Genomic DNA, 22,478 nt, shown 5'->3' on the forward strand with positions numbered 1-22,478 from the left:
TGGTAAGCAGAGGCAGGCAGATCTCTGAGTTCAAGGCCAGCTTGGTCTACAGAACTAGCTCTAGGGCAGGCAGGGGTATGCAAAGAATCTCTGTCTCGGAAAAAGAAAAAGAAAAAGAAAAAAAGAAAGAAAGAAATCTGACTTCTGAAAACTAGATCAGAGGTGCTCTCCATTGTAAAGCAAACAAAACAATGATTTTTTTTCATTCCTAAATTTTGCCTGGTTTAATATCAAGAATTGATTTTTTTTTTTTTGGTACATAACCGAGGGCTTTTTGCTTTGATTATGTAGTCACTTTTCCAGGTTTCTACACAGTTGATGGACTTACTTTCATTGGCCAACTCATTTCCAACTCATTCAACAGCCACAGAAAATGCTATTTGTTAGCATAGTTTAATGGTAAGAATATAACTTAACCTAAGAAAATAATTGTTTTCTCCTCACTGCCCTCCTTCCTCCTTTAGATTTTTCTTTCTGTATGCCCCTCTCAATCTTGTCTTGTCATATCTTCATTTTAGAATCTTAAAAGTTACAGACCCAAGCCAAAGAAATAGCTCTACAAATAAAAGCACTTGCTACCAAGCCTGATGATCCGAGTTCGACTCCTGAGAGTCCATGGTGGAAAGAGAACACTGACATCTATACGTTGATTGATAGATAGATAGATAGATAGATAGATAGATAGATAGATAGACAGATAGACAGATCAAAGCTGGAGAAATGGTTCAGTAGTTAAGGGCATTTACTGGTTTTGCAGAAGACCTAAGTTCAGTTCCCAGAACCCACATGATGGCTCACAAACACCTGTGGCTCTATTTCTAAGATATTTGACACCTTTTCCTGGCATCTTTGGGCACCAGGCATGCATGTGGTAAAGATACATACATGTATGCAAAATACTCATACACATAAAATAATATAAAAATGAAATAAAGTAAGCAAATGTTGAAAAATTATGCTACTGTTCAACATTTGAACAATATGGAAGCCAAATACTCCCTAACTACAGATAAGCACTCCTTACCAGATAGATGTGGGGATTAGAGAGGGCTTAGACCTGCACAGGAGGAATTCAAAAGGCAAGGTACATTTGCGCCCGCGGGCACGTGTGTGTGTGTGTGTGTGTGTGTGTGTGTGTGTGTGTGTGTGTGTGTGTGTGTGTGTGTTTTCTGTTGTGTAGTAAACATCATCAGACATAAGGGCATATGACCCCATTTATTTTATTTATTATATGTAGGGGTGTTTTGCCTACATGTATATATGTACAGGCCAGAAGAGTGTATAAAATCTCTTGGAACTGTGAAATAACCTGGAACTCTATGTATAGGGGGTTTTGAGCCTCCCTGTGGGTGCTGGGAATTGAGCCAGGATCCTTTGGAAGAGAAGACATTTCTCTTAACAACTGAGCCATCTCTCCAGCCCTCTCAGCCCCCATATGATCCTTTTACAGGGTAAAGATGAGGTTCCTAGTCTGTGTTCACATAGGAGGAGTCACAGTGAGGGCATCAAGAACAAAACAACTGTCAAGGAAGCTTCAAAATGCCGTAGTGGGTAAAAAAAAAAAACATTTGTAATATAGTTCAATAAAGACAAGAAATATAGCTAGAGAGTTCTATGCTTAGATGAGGTACTCGTGTGCCAAGGAACTTAGGAGATAGGAAACATATGCACCCTTCTCCCTCTTTTCTGCCTTCAGAGAACTTGGAGAACACATAACGCATTGTTCGTGCACTCTGTTAAGGATATATAAATAAAGTACCTATAGACACTGTAGCGATCGATGAAGTAGATGCTTGTGTAAATAGGAAGGAAAATGTGGAGTCCATCCCAGCTATCTCAAAATATGAAAAGTTTAGTGAAGACTTAGTTGCTGTAGTAGGAAGTGTCACTTCACTGGACATCAGTGGAAATGAGGCTCCCGAAACTGTGGATGTACTCATTACAGAGTCCAGAGTGGATTTGGGAAGAATTAAAGTGTGGGATTCTGATGTAGCTGGGACTTTACTCCACTCAGGTATTTCTGTAGGGCTAGATACAGATAGAGCACCGATAGATAGGTCATGACTGGTTATAGAAGGTGATGTGCTCGTTCTACTAAAGGAAATGAGTTCAGACACAGTTGTAGAGTTGTTGGCCACAGTAGTTCTAGGGGATGATTCCAGGAATGTAGAAGTATGCAGACTTTCTTCTTTGATTTCTGTAGATATGGGGATAGAAGTCAAAGAGTCAGCAGTGATGGTGCCCAGTGTAGCTACAGGCATGGCTTCGGTGGGTATGGCACTTCCATCAGAAGAGGGTACTGCTGTAAAAGTAGGGTATGTTGCTAGAAAGGTAGCTTCTGACATTCCTCCTGCAGGTGAAGTTAAGGGCTGGAGAGGATTAGATACAGGCGTCAGAGAGTCTGAAGGCAGACTAGATAAGCCCCAAGTCGGTAAGGTAGCCTCATCAGAAGGATTTGATGAGAGTGTGGGTCCAGGGGTTACAGGCATGGCTGTTCTCTCAAATGTGTGCTTAGTGGCCACCAGAGTGGTTGGGAGAACTGTGGGAGACATTGATAATGAAGTACGCTCAGAAATCCCCAAAGAAGGAAGGCTTTCTGATGTGAAAATCGATGGCACTGCGGGAAGATCTCTAGAGACCAGACCAATCTGAGATGGTGTGGCTGTTGACAAATTCCAGGGAGTAAAGTGGAGAGTCTCTGCTTCCATTCTGGTGGGTGTCATTGCTTTACTTGTGGAAACTGGAAAGGGAGAGTCTTCAACTCTCAGTGTGTTTCTGGAAGCTGGAAGCGGAGACTGGGTGACAGTAGGTGTAATTCCTGTACCCCATGCTGGAAATTTGTCCGTTTGAGATGTAAGAGGAAACTTGGCCTCAGAACTATGAGGTGAGTAAAGAAATGATGTCAAAGAAGGTGGAGTGGCACTGGCTCGGGTCCATGAAGGATATAAAACAGAAGTATTCACACATGTGCTGCTCTTCGTTGGTTCACTTGTGAACAAACTGTTCTCTGACAAGGAAGTTGTCTTTCCTGTATCAAGGGAAAGGAGTGTAACTGTGGATTTTACACTTTCTATAGGTCTAGCGGTGCCTCTCAAGTTAGTCAAAGATGGGGAAACTTGAATATTCAAGGAAGTATAAAAACTATCTGAAGGAGTAGGTGAAATCCCATTTGCAGGGATAGTGCTTCTGGGATGGCTATTAATGAGCGCTGTCACTCCACTGCTGCTCTCAGTAGACAGGGAACTGTTGGTGATCCCGGGTAATAACTCCAGAGTGGTCGCCTCATTGTCTTGTGATGATTGCTGGGTTGTTGAACGTAAGGATGAAAACGTGGGTTTTGGAATGGAGGAAATAGCTCCAGTATTGTTAGAACTGAGCGGAGAGGAGGGAGTAATGCCTAAAACTGAAGTCACTGTCCCAGCCGTAATAATGGTTGGAATAGTTCTCATAGATGAAAACTCTAGCTCTATTGGAGAGGAAACAGGTGCAGTTGTGTTATTGAATGGCACTTCTACTACTTCTGAATTAGTGAAAGTAGATAAAACCATTGTGCTTTGTGAAGTAGGCCCAGTATATGGCACTGCTGTGATACCCAACGTTGATGCTTGGGTAGTTTTAGTAGTCTTGGGGGGAGGTGAAGACAGTGACGTAAAGAATCCCCCAAGTCTTGTGGAAGTGTCAGAAGAAAGCACTGTAGTTGGGAATTCAGAGTTATTAACTAGCATTGATGACTTCTCAGACTTAAGCCCAGAAGTGCCTATAGAGGCACTTTTCATATCACCAGAGTGTGTTGTTCTAGAAGACTTAGTCATTAGCATTGTAGGGGTGTTAGAAACTCTTTTAGAGGTGAAGGCAGTAACACTGAGTGGCAATGAAGCCATTTGGTAAATAGAAGTGGACATTTCCGTGAAGGTCTCCTCAGCAAAGTTTGTAGGTTCATTTGGAACAGAAAAGACTGTAGTGCTCCCATCAGAAGTGATCATCGTAAAATCGGTGTTGAGCAGTCCTCTTGTGAAAGGAGAGAAGGACTTAGGAAAAGTCTGTATACTTCCAGAAATGGAAGAAGCAGTCCATGTCGCTTCTGGTTGCGTCTTAAGTGAAAGAGTTGTGTTCATGAGCACAGGATGTGATATTCTAGTTGTCCTTGAAGTGTCTACAAATGAAGTAGCCCAGTGACCTGTGGCTGGATGGGTCACAGGAGAAGAACTCACTATCATTTCCACAGTCTTGGGAGGATATTCTGCAAGGGCACTTGTCTTTTCTTTTTCAGGAGACAGAGGTTTTGTTACTGTCTGAACATGTGGAGGGAGTGCTGTTTCTTCAAGAAGAGTCGACCCTTCTGAAACATGAATGCCTATCATGGTACTTGAGATCAAGGTTTGGGTGGTCTGTGTGCTCCCTGAAGTAGAAGATGTGCCTAAACCCCCAGAAGATGGGTAACCAGGTAGATTCTCTGAAGGCAAATGTGTTTGGTGGCTGGAGATTTCTGTGGTCTCAGAAAATTTTGTGCCTGCCATTTCCCAAAGGAAAGTGCTCTCAGAGTCTGAGATAAAGGAATTCTTGGATGTGGAAATGTCTGCCACCCTTGTAGTTCTGGAGGGTTCCCCCATTGAGATGTTGGTCTGTTCTTTGTCAGAAGAGGTGGTAACCACCAACTGGGTGGAGACTGGTGTGTTTACAAAATATGTGGTAGATTCAGTGTCTACTAAGGTAGTAAACTTATTTGAAGAGGTATGGGGCGACATGGTCTCTCCACCAGCAGAGGTCTCTGTGGGTACAGAAACCACATTGACATCTTCAGTACTACTTAAAGCATAGGGAAAGCTAAAACCTTGAGTTGAAGCCTCAACATGAGATGCAGATGGTGTTGCTACTGATGTAGATGTAGTTGAGCTAACATAAGTAGAGGGCACAATGGTAATGTTATTTGGGGGAGGCCTTGAGCAGACAAGAGTGTGTATGGATGGACTTACTAAGTCAGCCGAGATGGGGAAAAGGGTGGTTATAGACTTAGTTATCACAGGAGTGGAAAGTCTTAGTGAAGGAACCAATGTCTCTCTCAGAGAGGAAACTGCCATGTGTGCTGCTGAGGAAGAGATTGCTGTGGTCCCTGAAGTGGTATGACGTGAGTCTCTGTGGGTAGACATGTTATCACTGCTTGTGGAAGCTGTTGGACTCACTGGGAGCACCAATTCTGTGGCCATTGTCACTGTTGGTAGAGTTGAACCAACTGAGAGCATAGATGTATTGAAATCCATGGCCATTGTAGAAGGCTGAGATAGAGTAACCTTAGTCTCATCAAAACCCATCATAGTGGTGGTAGCAAAGGTGACAGCAGAGGTATTAACTGGTAGTGAGAGCATGTGTGTGATAGGTTGAGATGTTACTGAGGAATGAGAAACTGCACTCTGTGGAGGCAAGATACCAGCCGACAATGACAAAGCTGTCTTCTGTGACGGGGCAGTGGAGAAAGTGGCTCCCATCATCCTTGTTGTTGAAGGACTCGGAAGTTCAGGGAATGTCTGAGTGCTCACAGAAGTGTGTGGGGAAGCTTCATTCCCCTCAGATGTCTCTGACGTCCAATATACTGTAGAGGTAAGAGGAGAGTTAAAGGTTTCTGTCGTTCCATTGTATGACCTCTTAGGTGTGCTTTTCAATTTTGTTGAAAGCCAACTCACTCCCACCTCAGCAGTTGCAGTTTCATTATTCAATGCAGTAGTCAATTTTTCTCTATCTGGAAAAGGGGAAACAGTGACAGAAACTGTCATCATTTGTGCTGATTCATCTGTCATTTCCAGCATTGCTGAAAATGGAGAAACTTCAGCTACTGCTGTTATGGTTGACTTTACAGTAGGATGACGGGAAGTGGATTCTTTTGTCACACTGGTATAGACTTTCTGTGTCACTGCAGACATTGGTAGAGGGGCCATGGTTTCAACAAATGTACTCACACCATTTGTTTCTACTTGTGTTGTCTCAGAAATGCTCTTCTCAGTAGAGAAATCTGGTTTAATGTCAGTGAGGGTAGACATATGCCCTGAAGGAACAACTGTCTCCCTTGGTGTTGAAGGAAGTTCATTTGCAGCTACTGTGGGCATAGAGTTGCTTTTAAGTACTAAGGTGCTGAGTTTAGATTGAGGCTGACTGGCTGTAGATGTGATTCCAGGCATGCTGGAGAAGTTACTAAGCCACTGGGAAGTTGGTTTGAATAGAGCTATTGTATACCTGGCTGTACTAACATCTGAGCTCATGGTTGCCTTGCTCTCTGTGGATGCTTCAAGTGGGGTGATATTAGTAGTCACAGATGAATTATCTGTGTTAGTACTATCACCTTGGAATGATAATGTGAGATTTTCATTAGGTATGAATGTAGGTATTGTGGTTGTATTCATAAAAGTCAATGGGGTCTGACCTGATTTAGAAGTCCAAGTGGTCTCATTGGTGAATAACTGATATTCAGTTTTATTTGTTACAGATGTAAGGCTTGATTCTGATGTATTGAATGTAGAAGGTGATTTAGTGGACATCAAAGTAAGCATGGGATCTTCCATTGAAGGTGTATTCTGGGTATATACCATCCCTTTCATGGTAGGGAAGAAAGAAGCTTCAGCCAATGTAGGGACAAGTTTGGTTCTGGGAGATAAGGTTGGATGTGTACTCTTAGTATCAGTAACTATCTGTTCACCCTGAGTACCAGTGATTGGAGAGGGTGTAATAGAAGAAAAGGCCATGGAAGAGGTCTCTTTAGGCATGGGAGATGATACAGCATCCACCATACTGGGTGAAAAGACATCTTGGAAATTATTAGACACTGACTCTGTTTCCACTGTTCTTAGGGCAATAATGGTCTCCATAGGCAACACTGAGTGGTTGGTGAGTGGTGTTTCCACAGTATCTGCTGACATGGTAGATGCCACCTGATTTTCAGGAAATACAGAATTCACAAGAGCAGCTGTAAAGGTGAGCAAAGACTCTGGTGGCAAGGTTGATGCAATCCCAACATCAGTAGCAATAGCAGATGTCTCTTCCAACGGGGACCAAGGTACAGTTTTGGCAGCTGAAGATACAAGAAATTCTTGCTCAGATTTAGAGGTAGGAATTATAGCAACATCTGTGGACTTGTGGTTGGGGCAAGGTGTTGTAGACATGGATGTTGACTCATTCATCAAGAATAAAGTTGTTGTCCCAACAGTTGACTGGGATTTAGTTGCTGGAGTTTCAGATACAGTATAATTCTTGGTAATTACAGATGTGTCAAAGAAATCAGTAGCTGTAATTGGATGGGAAATCTCAGTAGCCATGGCTTCCATTTTTGTTGTCTTTGTTTTCCCTAGATATGGGTGTTCTGTTACATTTGTGGAGTCAGAAGCAGTAGGAATGGATGTACGGTGGGTAGGCAGAGGGATGGCTGTTGAAGTAAACAAGATATCAGAGGAAAATGGAGCTGTCTGGACTGCAGATGTCTTTAAATCTTTTGATGCACTCACTGTTGCTAGTGGTGAGGGTAAAGTATTAGAATATGAGGTGGCTGCATGATTGATTGTAGAAGCAGGCATACTTTCTGGCAACACTGTGGATGGATGTACAGTCTTCTGTGGGTTTAGCCCAGTAATTTGGGAAGTTGTTAGGTCGATTTGCTGTGAAGCAGTTGTACTTGTTTCTTGAATTGTCATATTTTCAGAAACAACTGAAAAATCAGAAAGCATGCATTACTTTAGATTCAGCCTTAGAAATTAGGGACAATTCTTTAAGAAAGAGCTCTATAATTTCTTTTCATTTTAAAGAGAGATGAGTATCAGATATAATCATGTTGTTTGATTACTTAATTTTTCTTAAGATGATTTTCTGCTTTGTAAATCTCTATCTGATTTTCATAATACACTGGGTAAATAACTAGTAGAAAGACATCTATTACATAGTATCTGCATAAAAGATATGGGCACTTGTACAAAACTGTACACTGATTAAGGTGATTCACCTTTGGAAAGGGACCTATCAAAACTTGTAGAAGAAAAAATCAATAGCTTGATTAGTTCGCATCTATTACTGAAACTCAATTGTGAAGTTAAACATCTCCCCCGAAACATCAGCTTTAGATTCACATAGATTCAGTTTTAGATCCTGACCCCATAACTTGCTTTATTATATAGCCTTACCTCTCTGTGTTTCAGCACCTTCCTTTGTGGTGTGAGAATAATACCACCTTAGAAAACTCAGAGATTTGGGTGAGTTAATGTGTATGAACCACCAAGCTTAGTGTCTGGCGCATAGAAAGTAATACAAAATAGTTGCTTTGATTTTGAGTTTATTAAATCTCTCTTTCTTTTTTTCCCACAAGGCAGGGTCTTGCTATGTAGACCAGACCAACCTCAATTCCTCACCTTTCTGGTTCAAGAGATTATGGATTCACACTGCCAGGGCCAACTGCCTTGATCAAATTTCTATCACTTACTTGAACACTGAAGACTGAAAATGGTCTTATCTGGAGCCTCAGGATAAAAAAATCTTGAACCTTTGACCATTTATGTGTGTCCATATGAATATATATTTATTGATAATGCATCCTTGTATATGTTGTAAATCTGCATTATAAACATTATAAATACATGTAATAGGAATTTCAAAGGCTGTGATACACAAATATAAATTTCAATACTTTCTAGCATTCTATCATACTATCTTTCTCCCCATATGACAGTGAAACCCCGCTTTGAAGACCATAGGAGCATAGCTCATACTTTTTTTCAAGTCAATTAAATGTCACAAGTATGATGAATACTCAGAAATAGAAAGCTTCCTTGCATCTTTTTTCTTTGAAGAATTCATACTCTTATTGGAAAATTCACATATGATTGAAATATTTGCTCCTCTTTTGAGACAGGGTCTCACTATTTAGTTCAGACCTAAAACTCACTATGTAGCATAGGCGAGCCTAACTTGGGATCGTCCCATGAGAACTTTCCAAACATTGGAAAGCACAGCTATGTGCTACCACACCTGGCTTGATCTGAGTTTTTTTAATTAAAAAAAAAGATAAAATTATATTTTAAGCAAAAGAATAAAGTGGTAGGATTTCTAATAAAGTCAACAATGGGATATAATCAGGCTCCAAATATCTTTGAAGTATAATAGAAAATCAGTGCTGCAAAAGAACAAAACTGGCACTAAGATTATAAGGAGGAGTCCCCTTAGAAGGATGGCCACCTTTGAGCAATGATGGGGTTTGAGTGGAGAAGACAAAGACACATGGCAGCAAATATGGATGGATGGAAGGGAAAAGTCAGCCTCACTAGGCCTGAGAGACAGTGTATACCGAATACTGGTGATAAAGTATACAGATGAGGCTGGGCTCTGAAGGGGAGGTAACATGCTTTTGTGTATGGAACACTTATTCCGCACCAAACCACTTTTTTGTGGGAAATATAATAATTATCACCATTTCAAAGTTGAAGAAATAGAGCACCAGAAAGTTCCCACAACTGGCACAAGTTCATCTTGGAAATCCAAGGTTTCTCATCTCTTCATCTCTATATCTTCAATTGTACAATCAAGCATGGATGGACAGTCACAAGAGGATACATTTCTTCTTCTAAAAACACATGGTAGCCAACTTCAAATGAGCCTTCCACATTGCCTCCTACTACGTCTCTCTGGTTTATGCTCCTATTCTACAATAGCCCTTTCAAATATGCCCCATTGTCAAACACCACCTCCACATGTTTATCGGATAATCATGCCTCCTGCTTCAAAGGAAAACGTAATTGAGATCATTAGACAGAAGTTCAACTGTAATTTAGATCCTGTCATCCGCTATTTCTCAAACTCTGCCTTTCTTTTCCCTAATGAGCCTTTCCCTCCTTGTTTAAATGTATTCTCTTCTCTTGCAATAAAAATGAAAATGCTACATCCCTCTGCCCCATGTCTTCCTTCGCACACCATGCCAGATACCCCCACTCCCCTGACTCCTTGCCTGAACCAAGCATTGTCCTAAGCCCTCTTCTCCTTTTATTCTATGGTTTTTACCTATGTGGGAAGGACTGTAAGCTTTGTCACAGGTGAAAACAGTCTTGGCGGGCTTTACCCTTGGACACACCATGGATACCTTGAGATAGACTGGGTGGAGCCATCCTGGGCCTGGAATTTAAAAAGCAGACCTAAAGACTTCACCTGGACTATTGTTTTTCTAATCAACCCTCAGTGGGAAAAAAAACACCCCTTCACACGTGAAAGACGCAGGTGGAGAGGAGAGAACAGCAGCAGGGGCAGACCGGGCTTGAGCACATGTGGATCAGAAGGAGGATCAGCGAACAGGCCAGACCAGCACACAGACCAAAGACACCTAGGGACCTGTCCCGTAGAACGGATACCAAAAGGCTCACTCTTTTTTCCCTTTAACCTTTTTTGCCTCTTGTGAAAGCTAGTTGGGTTGTATAATAAAGTTTAATTGTTAAAAAACAAAGCCTACATACCTACATACACTACCAATTTATATCAATGGCTCTCATCTCTAGGTTAGATCCCTATTCTAAACTCCACACTTTTAAGAGCCAGTTATATACTTGGCGTTGTCTTTTGGCTAGTACATTAAGACCTCAGACTGAACATGCCTTAACTTGAACACATTATCTTCTCTCTATATTGGCTCTTCTAGTATTTTTCCACTGAATAGTCCAGTCATCTATGCCAGCCCAAATCTTCTCCAGGTGCCTCTTCCATTCTCTCCCTCCCTTCCCATAACTAATCTAGCATCTTGTCCTAGGTATCCTTTGCCACCATTGATTCTTCTCAATCTCCATCATTTACCTTTAAACAGCATCAGATCCTATTTTTGTTTTTCTATTATTTTGAGATTATAATACAACTTTATTGTTTCTCCCTTTCCTTTATTCCCTCCCAACCCTCCCATATATCCCTTCTTGCTCTCTTTCAAATTTGTGGCCTCTTTTTTCACCAATTGCTGCTATGTGAATATATAGATAGGTAGATAGATAGATAGATAGATAGATAGATAGATAGATAGATTTTCCTAACTATAACCTGCTCAGTCTGCATAGTCTTATTTGTTTGTATGTTTTTAGGGCTGACCATTTAGTATTGGGTAACCAATACTGAATTCATCTTTTCTCACTTTCAGCTTTTTTTTTAGTTACCTGTTGAGTCTCTGCCACTACTCTTCAGTGACTTCCATTCTGTCTCAGATGCAAAAAGAAAGATCATTTGGAAATATAAATCTGATTGTGTGAGAGCCTAACAGCACATGTTAGATTTCCTGCATACCTGGCTAGTGTAAACGTGCCCCTCCCCTCCTCCCCTTCCTTCTGAGTTTCTGCCCACAACTCTTGACTCCCACAATGCTTAACATTTCATTCCACCATAAGAGCTTTACATGTGCTGCTGCCACTATTTACATGGTTCTTCATGTCAGTAACATCTACTCAGCTTTCAGACATCAACTCATATGTCACTTCTGCAGAGAGGCCTCCCTTCCCATGTCCATGGTGAGCTCAAACTAATCTAGAGAGGACTATTGTGATATCAGTTACCTCTTCTTTATAGCATTTTTCACAGCTGCAGTTTTTCACAGTGTGTTCCTAAATGTCTGCCTTACTCAGTAAGACATATGGACAAAAATATAATTTTCACTGCTCACCAATATAAATGAAGTTTCTAGTGAATTCCTAGACCATGAAAAATGTTCAGTACAGGATTTGGGGCTTATTAAATAAATGAAAAGGATGATGCCAAAATAACAGGAGGCTCTCTGTGCCTATAGCTCCTAGAGAGGAACTGCTGACATGATGTGGTACCAGAGAAGATAAAGAGACAAAGAAGGCCGAGAACCTTTAGCAGTCACATATTTTGCTTTTGGGAAAATCAGAAAGGACTGCTAATGTTCTCAGAAATAAGAAACGATCCTGTTAGCCCTGCATATGTGGAGCTTGAGGTGAGGTCAGAACATCCAAGTGAAAAGGGCACTCAGCAAAATCCACAAGTGAGTCACCATCTTTCTTCAATACAAACCTCTCAAAATAAAACCGTGCACAGTTATCTTAGAAAAATGCCATGTTGGATTCATCTTCCTGAGAAGCATATTATCTATGAAATACAAATAATTATGGCCATAGACAACTACTAGCTTATGTCATAGCCTTCATCTTAATTAACTTGCATATACAGAAAACCTGAAGTATGTATAGAGTGCTTTAAGACTGTGTGGTCATGAGAAAGTAAAGTATTAAGCATAAGAAGTCTTAAATCAACTAGAAAGACCAAGTAATTCAAGTGCATTAATAAAGGAAGAAGTCAAAATTAATTGAAGAATAGATAAAGAACCTGTGGTACATTTACACAATGGAATACTACTCAGATATTAAAAACAAGGACATTTTGAAATCTACAGGAAAATGGATGGAACTAGGAAAAATGATCCTGAGTGAGGTAAATCAAACCCCCCAAAATGCATGGTATGCACTCATGTATAAGTGGATATTAATCATGAAGTTCAGAATAGCCATCCTAAAATCCACAGACCCAAAGAAGATAAGTTACAAGGAGGACCCAAGGGAGGATTCTTGAATCTCACCCAGAAAGGGAAATAAAATAGGTATTGGAGGGATGGAGGGAGGGAACTTGGTTGGAGAGGGGAAGGAGAGGATTAAGAGTAAGAAGAGTGGAGGGGAAGAGAGCCAGGGGAGAGAATGGAAATCAGAGGTGGAAGTATCTCTGGGATTTTCCAAAGCCCTGAGATAGGAGAGGCCCCAGGAAGTCTATGGAGGTCACCCTAGCTGTGACTCTTAGCAGTGGTGGATGTGGAGCCTGAAGTGGCCAACTCCTATAGCCAGGCAGTACTACCAGGGAGAGAGGCATGGTGGCACATACCTTTAATCCCCACACTCAGGAGGCAGAGGCAGGTAGATGGCAGTGAATTTGAGGACAGCCTGGTCAACAAAGTGAGTCCAGGACAGCCAAGGCTACACAGAGAATCCCTATCTTAGAAAAAAAGACACCAACTCACCCATAAAACCTTCTACCCATAATCTGTTGTGCTAACAAAATGTGCAGGGACAAAGATGAAGCAAAAATTGAGGGAATGGCTAACCAAAGACTGGTCCTACTTGAGACCCATCCCATGGGAGAGAACCAATTCCTGACACTATTAATAATACTCTGCTATGCTTGTAGATAGGAGCCTAGCATAACTCCTCTGAAAGCCCTCACCCAGCAGCTGATGAAAATAGACTGCAGAGACCAACAGCCAAACATTACACAGAGCTCATGGAGTGCTATGGAAGAGTTAGAAGGATGATTGAGGGAGCCGGAGGTGTCAAGGGCATCACAAGAAGACCTACAGAATCAACTAACCTAGACCCATGAGAGACCTCAGAGACTGAACCACCAATCAAAGAATATGCATGGACTGGTCATAGATGCCTTGTACATATGTAAAAGATGCACATCTTGGTCTTCATGTGGGTCTCCCAGAAACTGGAGCAGGAGCCCTCTCTGTCTCTGATGGCTCCATTTGAATCCTGTTCCCCTAGTCCTGCCTCAGTGGGAGGGGGTGTGGCTAGTTCTTCAGCGACTTCATGTGCCAGAGAGGATTGGTACCCATGGGTGACCTCATCCTTCCCTGGGGAGAAGAGGGAAGAATAGGAGGAGGGGTGTGCAGGTGTTGGGGGAGAACTTGGAGTATAGGAGAGGGCCTATGATCAGAATGTAAAGTGAATAAATAAATAAAAATTTAAAAATATATGGGTTTCCAGTTTTACAACGATTTCATCTCAGCCAAGCAGATTAGATTTGCAACTCTCTGCCTGAAGGGTCACTTCTAGCATATATGAGGAGTGTAGCAACCCAGAGCTTGACTCACTCTATGAATATGTCAACCACTGAAAGGAAGAGTTCACACTTCCCACTCTCCAAGTAACTGAGCTGAGGTCTGCTTTTGGGGTTTGTTATTGTTTTGTTTTGTTTTTTTGGGGGGGGGAGAAAAAACTTTAAATATCACAAAAAGCCTGTTACCTGCTTACATGCAATATTTAGCGCATTGTTAAAGTAACCTGTAACATGAAATTGGAAACATTTTTAATTTTTATAAAATAGGGAATACATTTCAAAAATAATTTTATCAGAAAGAGAAGAGCCATAGATATATTTTGACTATTTCCTGTAAGCACATCAAAAAGGAAACTAGGATTTATAGAAAGAAGATTTAGAAAAAGAAGGCTATGCTGCATGCCCCAAGAAGGAAACGTGGTGGCCTTGCTTGGTGGGCAAACTCAGTTTTGGGACTGAGTCTGCGGCGAGGGTGCCTCAATCCCCCTGGACTAGGAAAAGCTATGAGGGTGGATTGGGACCTCTGACCCACCCCATGACCCATGCAAGCCCACAGAAAGCCTAGGTGCCATTCGGGAAACCAGTCAGCAGTGGGTACAGTCCCCAGCTGCTGTGAGCTCTGAGAAGAAAACTCAGCGGAGAGCAATCCAGACCCCAGCACCTGGTCTGGATCCTGCCTGCAAGTTGCAAGCTGCTGAAATCAGGGATACACAGCCATAGTGGTGTGATCTGAGACCAGAGACACTGCCAAGAGTCAAGGACCACAACAGCTCTCTGACCAGGGCCGGGCAGAAACCAAACAGCTAGCCCCAGAAAACTACCCTGGCACAACTGGTCACAACTGTCCCAGCCTAGCCAACTTCCACAGCCTAGCTGGGATTCACAGCCTCATGTGAGAGGCTGTGTGGAGAGCCACAGAGCCCTTTGTGGACCTCGCCCCAAGATGGCGCCTGGCATGCAGCCAGAGCCGCCTCGATTTAGACAAACAACCCCTTATTTGGAAAAGGCCCGCTGCTTGCATTTAGCTCCGCCTCTACGAGCCTATCAGCGTGTGAGACGTGGCTTAGTGTGATTGGCTGTTTGGGTGGTATAAATGAGCATGACGGGAGTGGCTCCGGGGATTCTCCGAGAAAGAAGAAAGAAAGCCTGAATAAACCTCTTGAGAGAAGAACTGGTGGTCGCGTCTTTCTTGCTGGTCGAGCGAGGTGTGACAAGGCTGGACAGGTCAGAGGAGATAGAGCAAATATCTAGCCAACCAACAACAATCAAAGGCAGTAGTTGCTCTATCTTTGGCAGGCAGAACATAGGATCCACTACTTGGTTCGAGCAGGCAGGTACCTAAACAATTTTCTAAAAGCCAACAGGGGTTCAAGCAGTCTAGGGTGACCTGAGCCTAGGACCCAAAGCCCCAGGGCCCAAGGGCAGGATATTCAAAGCTCAGCCAAACATAGGAAAACCAGCACCTACCTTGGCTGACCCAGTAGAGAACGCAGGGTGTGAAGTAAAGTCTTTAGGAGACAAAACCAGGGTGCCTGCCTCTCTCAGGAAATAGTTTCCTGACCAACATGGGCGAAGGACCTCAACCTAAAAGTACTCACCAACAAACTGCTCTCAACGACCATAGAAAGCAACTTGGAGAACTCAAGCACAATTGAAATACAAGAAAAAGACCTCAAATCCCTAGTAATGAATATGATAATGGAGGAAACAAATAAAATCCATAACAAATGCAGGAAGATGTAGCCAAACAAGTAGAAGACATAAAAGAGGCCTATAGAGAGTCACTGGAACGAATCCAGGAAGATTCAATCAATCAGTTGAAGGAAATCAATAAAACAGTTCAAGATCTGAAGATGAAAATGGAAACAATGGTAAAGACCTGGACAGAAGAAAAACAGGAAAGAGAAGGCTTAGAGAGGAAAGAAAACAACACAGAGGCCAGTTTCTCTAACAGAATCCAAGAGATGGAAGAATGAATCTTTGGTCTAAAAAATACAATTGTAAGTCTTGAAGCAACCATCAAAGAAAATGCTAAATCTGAAAAATTCCTGACACAAAACATCCAAGAAATCAAGGACACCATGAAAAGATGAAACCTGAGACTAATAGGCATTGAGGAAAGAGAACACGCCCAACTCCAAGGCCCAGAAAATATTTTAAACAAAATCATAGAAGAAAGTTTCCAAAATTTAAAGGAGATGTCTATAAATATACAAGAGGCCTACAGAACACCAAATAGAATAAACCAGAAAAGAAAAACCTCCCATCACATAATAATCAAAACACAAAATACACAGAACAAAGAAAAAATTTTAAAAGTGGTGAGAGAAAAGGGCCAAGTGATATTTATTTAATGGCAAACCTATCAGAATTACACCCAACTTCTCAGCAGAGACCATAAAAGCCAGAAGGGCCTGGACAGAGATCCTGCAAACCCTAAGAGACCAGATATTCCAGGCCAGACTAATATACCCAGTGAAAATTTCAATAACCATTGATGGAGAAAACAAGATATTCCATGACAAAATCAAATTCAAACAATACCTCTCCACAAATCTGGCTTTACAGAAATTAATAGAAGGAAAACTCCACCCCAAAGGGACAAGCTGCAACCAAAACTACACAGGAAATAGGTAACTACACCATCGCAAAACACAACCATACAAACTCCCTATGGTAACCAATATCAAAGTTAAGGATCTTAACAACCAGTGGTCATTAATATCTCTCAACATCAATGGACCAAATTCTCCAATAAAAAGACACAGACTAACCGAATGGATGCATAAACAAGATCCAACATTCTTCTGCATTCAAGAAACAAACCTCACCCACAAGGATAGACATTACCTCAAGGTAAAAGGCTTGAAAAAATATTCCAAGCAAATGGTCACAAGAAGCAAGCTGGTGTAGCCATTCTAATAAAATAGCCTTTCAACCAAAATTAAAAGGGACGAAGAAGGACACTTCATACTCATCAAAGGGAAAGTCAACCAAGATGGCAGTACAATTCTGGGCATCTATGCTTTCAATACAAGGGCATCCACTTTTGTAAAAGAACTATTAACAAAGCTTAAACTACACATCGATCCCCACATATTAATAGCGGGAGACTTCAACACCCTACTTTCACTGAAGGATAGGTCATTGAAACAGAAATTATGCCAAGAAATAATGATATTACCCAACATCATGAATCGAATGGATCTAACAGATATCTACAGAACTTTTCATCCAAATACAAAGGATCATACCTTCTTCTCAGCACCCCATGGAACCTTCTCCAAAATTGATCATATAGTAGCTCACAAAGCAAGCCTCAACATATACAAGAAGATTGAAATAATATTTTGTTTCCTGTCAGATCACCATGGCTTAAGGCTGGACTTCAACAACAACAGAAATAACAAAAAGCCTACACACACATGGAAACTAAGTAACTCTCTACTTAATGACACATGGATCAGGGACGAGATAAAGAAAGAAATTAAGGACTTCCTGAAATTCAATGAAAATGAAGAAACAACATACCCAAATTTGTGGGACACATTGAAAGTGGTGCTAAGAGGAAAATTCATAGCACTAAGTGCCTTTATAAAGAAAATGGAAACATCCCACATAAGCAACTTAACGACACATCTGAAAACCCTGGAAAAAAGGAAGCAGAAACACCCAAGAGGAGTAGACGTATGGAAATAATCAAACTCAGAGCTGAAATCAATAAATTAGAAACAAAGAGAAATGCAGACTGTGCTCAAAATAATCAAGGAGAAACAGACTTTGATACTAAGAAGTTAAGTTCTTCAAACCCAGCAATCACCCAAATAGCATTCAAGATACACATTTCAAGGGCGGGCATCACACTACTAAACTAAAACATTACAGTGAACTTGCTAGTCCAGGAATTGAAAACCATTGGGGATTTCAAATGGCAGCCATTCTCTAGAACAATACCTACCTTAAATTTGTTTGTATCTCAGGTAGAAACCAATCAAATATAAATAGCTATTTTAAACAGGAATCTGTTAAGAAAGGGACTTCAGGGGGCAGATTTTTGCATAAAAGATTCAATGGGGAGGAAGAGGAGAGGAAGAAGAAGAAGAAGAACAAGAACAAGAAGAACAAGAAGAAGAAGAAGAAGAAGAAGAAGAAGAAGAAGAAGAAGAAGAAGAAGAAGAAGAAGAAGAACAAGAAGAAGAAAGAAGAAGAAGAAGAACAAGAAGAACAAGAACAAGAAGAACAAGATTAAGAACAAGAATAAAAACAACAAGAAGGAGAACAAGAAGAATTAGGAAGAATCTGAACTAAGTTTCAAGAAAGCAAACTGGGCCAGCACCTACCACTTAACCATCTGGACAAACAGGTTGGGTTTTTTTCTTGTTGTTATAACCTCCTTTTTGCGATATTTTAAGTAGACAATGCAGTTAAATGATTCAAATATTTGTAGCAGCAGAATATAGTCCAAAGAAAACTGACTGCAAGTCCTGCTACCAATAAGCCAACTCAACAGCTCTCTATTCCTGCCAGGACCAAGTCTGCTTGCCTCACTGGTAGATACCTGTGTAATAACACCTGGTCTAGGAAGACTTTTTCCCACTTCTCCTAGAGTGTCTGTACCCATACAGAAACATAAATCCAAAAAAGAGGAATGATATAGCCAATAGAAGCAAGTGATCTGCTCCAGGCAGCTTCTTTATCTCTATAACCATGAGATTTTTCTCCTCATTCATTGACAATAGGCAACCATCAGAGACCCAGTATCAGCAGATGGCCTGGTCAAAGGCCACCTTTTTTTCTCAGAGACACAAAGAAAGCTAAATTAAGAGACATCACCATTAAATCACAGCATACCCCAGCCCCAACATGAGATAATCTAGATGACCCACCTGAAATGAACCAGCACCCTCAGGGCCAATGGGAGCCACAGAGTCACCAATAAACCAAGTAAGACAAGGGAACACTACAGAGACTCTAAACATTAGACTGTATTTAGAAGCATAGCCCACAAAAGTAGATTTAGACCTGCTCACTAAACCTAAACATGATGGCTGCCTGCTGTAATTGAAATTTTAAATAAGACTCAGACTCTACTCACACTGACAAAGCACCCAGGACACAAAGACAATTTAAATAAGACAATCAACTCATAGTAACACCAAATGAATCAGATGTTGGAATTATCTGACAAGAATGTTTATTGGATTTTATTGCCAAAAGTTTATTGTACAAAGAAATGGGTTTCATTGCAACATCTTCCTGCATGCACATGATGTACATTGATCATATTTACTCCTTTATAGCCTCCCTTACTCCATCCCTTTTCTAATCCTGCTCCTCTTCTCTAATAGTCCACTTCTATTTTCATCTGTTCCATTGTCTAGATTCTACACTTGAGAGAAAAATTATGCTATATGCAGCTTTGTGAATCTGGCTTATTTTGCCTAATGTGACAATACAAAACTTCAACAAAATATTAGCAACCTAAATGCAGCAGCCTGTAGAAGAAATTTACACCATGGTCAATGGTGCTAGATCCAGATGTGTTAAGCTTGTTAAACAGTGGGAAATCAATCAGCATAATCCAGCATATTACTAAGTTAAAGAAGGAAAATTATATGCTTTTACCGATTGATGCATAAAAAACATCTGACAAAATCCCACATCCCTTCACAGTAACATTGTACTATGTCTAAGGAACAGAAGAGATTTGCTGCAACTTGAAAAGAGAATTGTCCAAAAACTCACAGCAGGGAATAGAGAGATGGATGGCTCAGATATTAAGAACACTAGGTGCTCTTCCAGAGGACCCAGGTTCCATTCCCAGCTCATAGTTAATCTGTAACTCCAGTTCCAGGGGACCTGACTCTTCTGGCCTCTGAGAGCAATGGGCATGCAAGTAATGCACAGACATACACACAGACAAAAAAACTTCTGTTAAAAATTAAAAAGAGAGGAAACCTAAAACAAACATAGATTACAATGGTGAAAGACTGAATGTTTTCCTGCTAAGATTGGGACTAAGGCAAAAGATATAAACTCTCACTACATTTATTCAATGCAATACAAGGAAAAGCAATGAAAAGCACTAGGCTCTAGGGCTAGGAGTCCTCAGACTTAACCCCAAAACTATGATCTACAAAATAGATTGATAAATTAGCCCATATGAAAAATATTTTGTTAATTCTGTGGGGGCAGAAAACATTTTCACAGTAGTTAACAGATATTTTCAAAGTATGTGTCCAACAATGACTAGAATATATAAAGAACTTTTGAAACTAAGTCAGGTAGATGGGGAAGGGGAGTGGATCTGGGAAGAGTTGGGGGGATGGAATGGATATGATCAAAACACACTGTACAACATTCTCAATGAACTAATAAAAGTTCATAAGTACAAGTTTTAAAAAGTAAAGAACAAGCAGGCTACCAAGATGAGTGGGGGAGGGGATCCCCCTCAGTCATAGACCTAGGGGAGGGGAATAGGGTGAAAGTGGGAGGGAATGAGGAACAGGAGGACGCAAGTGATGGGATAACAATTGAGCTGTAATCTGGGTAAATTAAATTTTTAAAAAAAGAAAAAACTAAATGGTAAAAATAAACAAGCACCCTAACTCTATTTTTTAAAAGCAAAAGACAAGAACATTTAGCAGAAGTTCTTTATACAACTAAGCCTGCAATTGCCACTTGGTGGTCCACAAGCTGCACTAAGCACTTACAAAGAGGGAAAAACTTTTGTTTATACAAACCCTATACAAAAACATTCATAACTTTTTGTAATGGCTCCAAATTGGAACCAGTCTAGGTACTCTCCACAGGTTAAGAGGTTAAGAGAAAATCTGTGAAACATCTACACCATCCACGATGAAAAGAAACAAACTATAGGCTGAGGGGGGAAAGGTCACACTTTAAGGGCCACATGCTGCATAACTGTATTCATATTTTTTTAATTCTTATTTATTAATTTATGTCTGTGTATGAGTGTTTTATCCACATGCATGTCTGCGTACCACATGCATACTCAGTACTCTCAGAGGCCAGAAGAGGACAATGGATTCCCCATAACTGGAGTTACAGACAGTTCGCGAACTGCCAGCTGGATGCTGGGAATCAAACCTAGGTCCTAGATAAGAGAGTCAGCTCTCCTAAAAGCTGAGCCATCTCTCAAGTCCTATATTTTTTATATTTTTCATATGACAAGATCTTAGAAATATAGGACAAATCATCATCAAAGGACAGAGACTTGAGAAAAATATGTGTGAAGGCCAAGGACAAACAGGAGCAGGGTATGGTTGTAAAAATTCAGCATGAGAGAGGCCAATAGTATAAAAACTACTTAAACTTTACTCTAATGGTGGGTACACCAATGCACACATATGATAAAATCATACAGAATTTAATGTACACACATAAGTGGGTACAATATGATTAGAGAAATCTAAAAAATATTTATGGGTTATAGCAACATCAGTATCCCTTTGCTTATACTAAAGTCTTGCATGATGTGGCCATTGAGGTAAATTATGTAAGGTATACAAGGAATCTCCAACTTCGCTGTCATATACAATTATTTCATTTTAATTTAAAAAAAAAACAAAGCACATGGTGAGGATTTGGGAAGATGGCACAGTGGCTAAAAACAATGCCTGATCTTCCAGAGATCCCAGGTTCAATTCCTAGCACCCACATGTCTACTCACAACCATTTGTAACTCCAGTCCCAGGGGATCCAATGCCCTCTTCTACCCTCCTTGGGGACTAGGTGTGCACATAGAGCATATTCATGAAAAATAGCTTGCATAGTAAATAAATATAAGCAAACAAACAAATAAATAAATTTTAAAACACAGAGCAAATATAAACTCTCATCTTGCCCAGGTAGTGAAAGCAGATTCAAACATCTTCTTGTACTTCAGGGAATCCCAAAATCCACAGGATCCAGTTTCCCTATTTTGCCACATGCGTTCTGTTTCTGTTTCTAAGCAAGTGATCACTTCACAAATTATATACATGAGCCTCACTGTCTGTATGTTAAAGTGGGGCTAGTTCATGTGAATTCACAGGTACCTATGGGCTTAATTGCCATTTGCTCTTTCACTCTAGATTAAACTGTGTTAGTGTCATCATTTGGAGCTGGAGACCAGAGGTATAGAGTAGCTGAATATTTATGAGGCATTTGGTGGCAGATGTACCTGCCAACAGAATATTAAGTAGAGCATTTACTAAGATACCAAATTCTAGTTGTGATTTGGATATATCAACTCATATTAAATCTGTGTGTTGTTCTAGCTTACATATTGCATCTGGCTTTTCTTTCAATCATGACCTCTGTAAATATAATTCACTGTGTTGATTAGATTTGTGAGAGCTAATGGTGACCAGAAACTGCCACAAACAGATTTGCCCATGGGGCATGAAAATCCAAAATGAGTATCTTTGAATGATTAAAAAAAAAAAAAAACTGTTTTGCCAAAACTGTGCCTGACTTCAGTTTTCAAGTAAGAGAATGAAAAATAAATCTTGTGTGAGAGAGACAGGCTACAGACTCCATCTATGAATCTATAGAATGCCACTGTGTGCAGGAGAATTTCAATACGGCAGGGCGAAGTGAACTACAAACTCTTCGGGCTTGCCTTTCCTGATGAAAAA

The 22,478-nt window shown here is 40.7% G+C and overlaps 1 protein-coding gene across 1 annotated transcript in view; it reads right to left on the reverse strand.

The window, feature by feature from the left end:
* ADGRG4 (adhesion G protein-coupled receptor G4) overlaps positions 1–22,478 on the reverse strand; it is a gene marked incomplete at its 3' end in the record, with an annotated part of 132,658 nt that overhangs the window by 80,440 nt on the left and 29,740 nt on the right. The window contains exon 4 of the mRNA XM_084789765.1: positions 1,760–7,687. Within this exon, the coding sequence (XP_084645891.1) occupies positions 1,760–7,687 (5,928 nt within the window). The remainder of the gene's footprint in view (positions 1–1,759; positions 7,688–22,478) is intronic.

This window comes from Acomys minous (genome assembly GCF_964271855.1).
Source record: "Acomys minous genome assembly, chromosome: 7".
NCBI lineage: Eukaryota > Metazoa > Chordata > Mammalia > Rodentia > Muridae > Acomys > Acomys minous.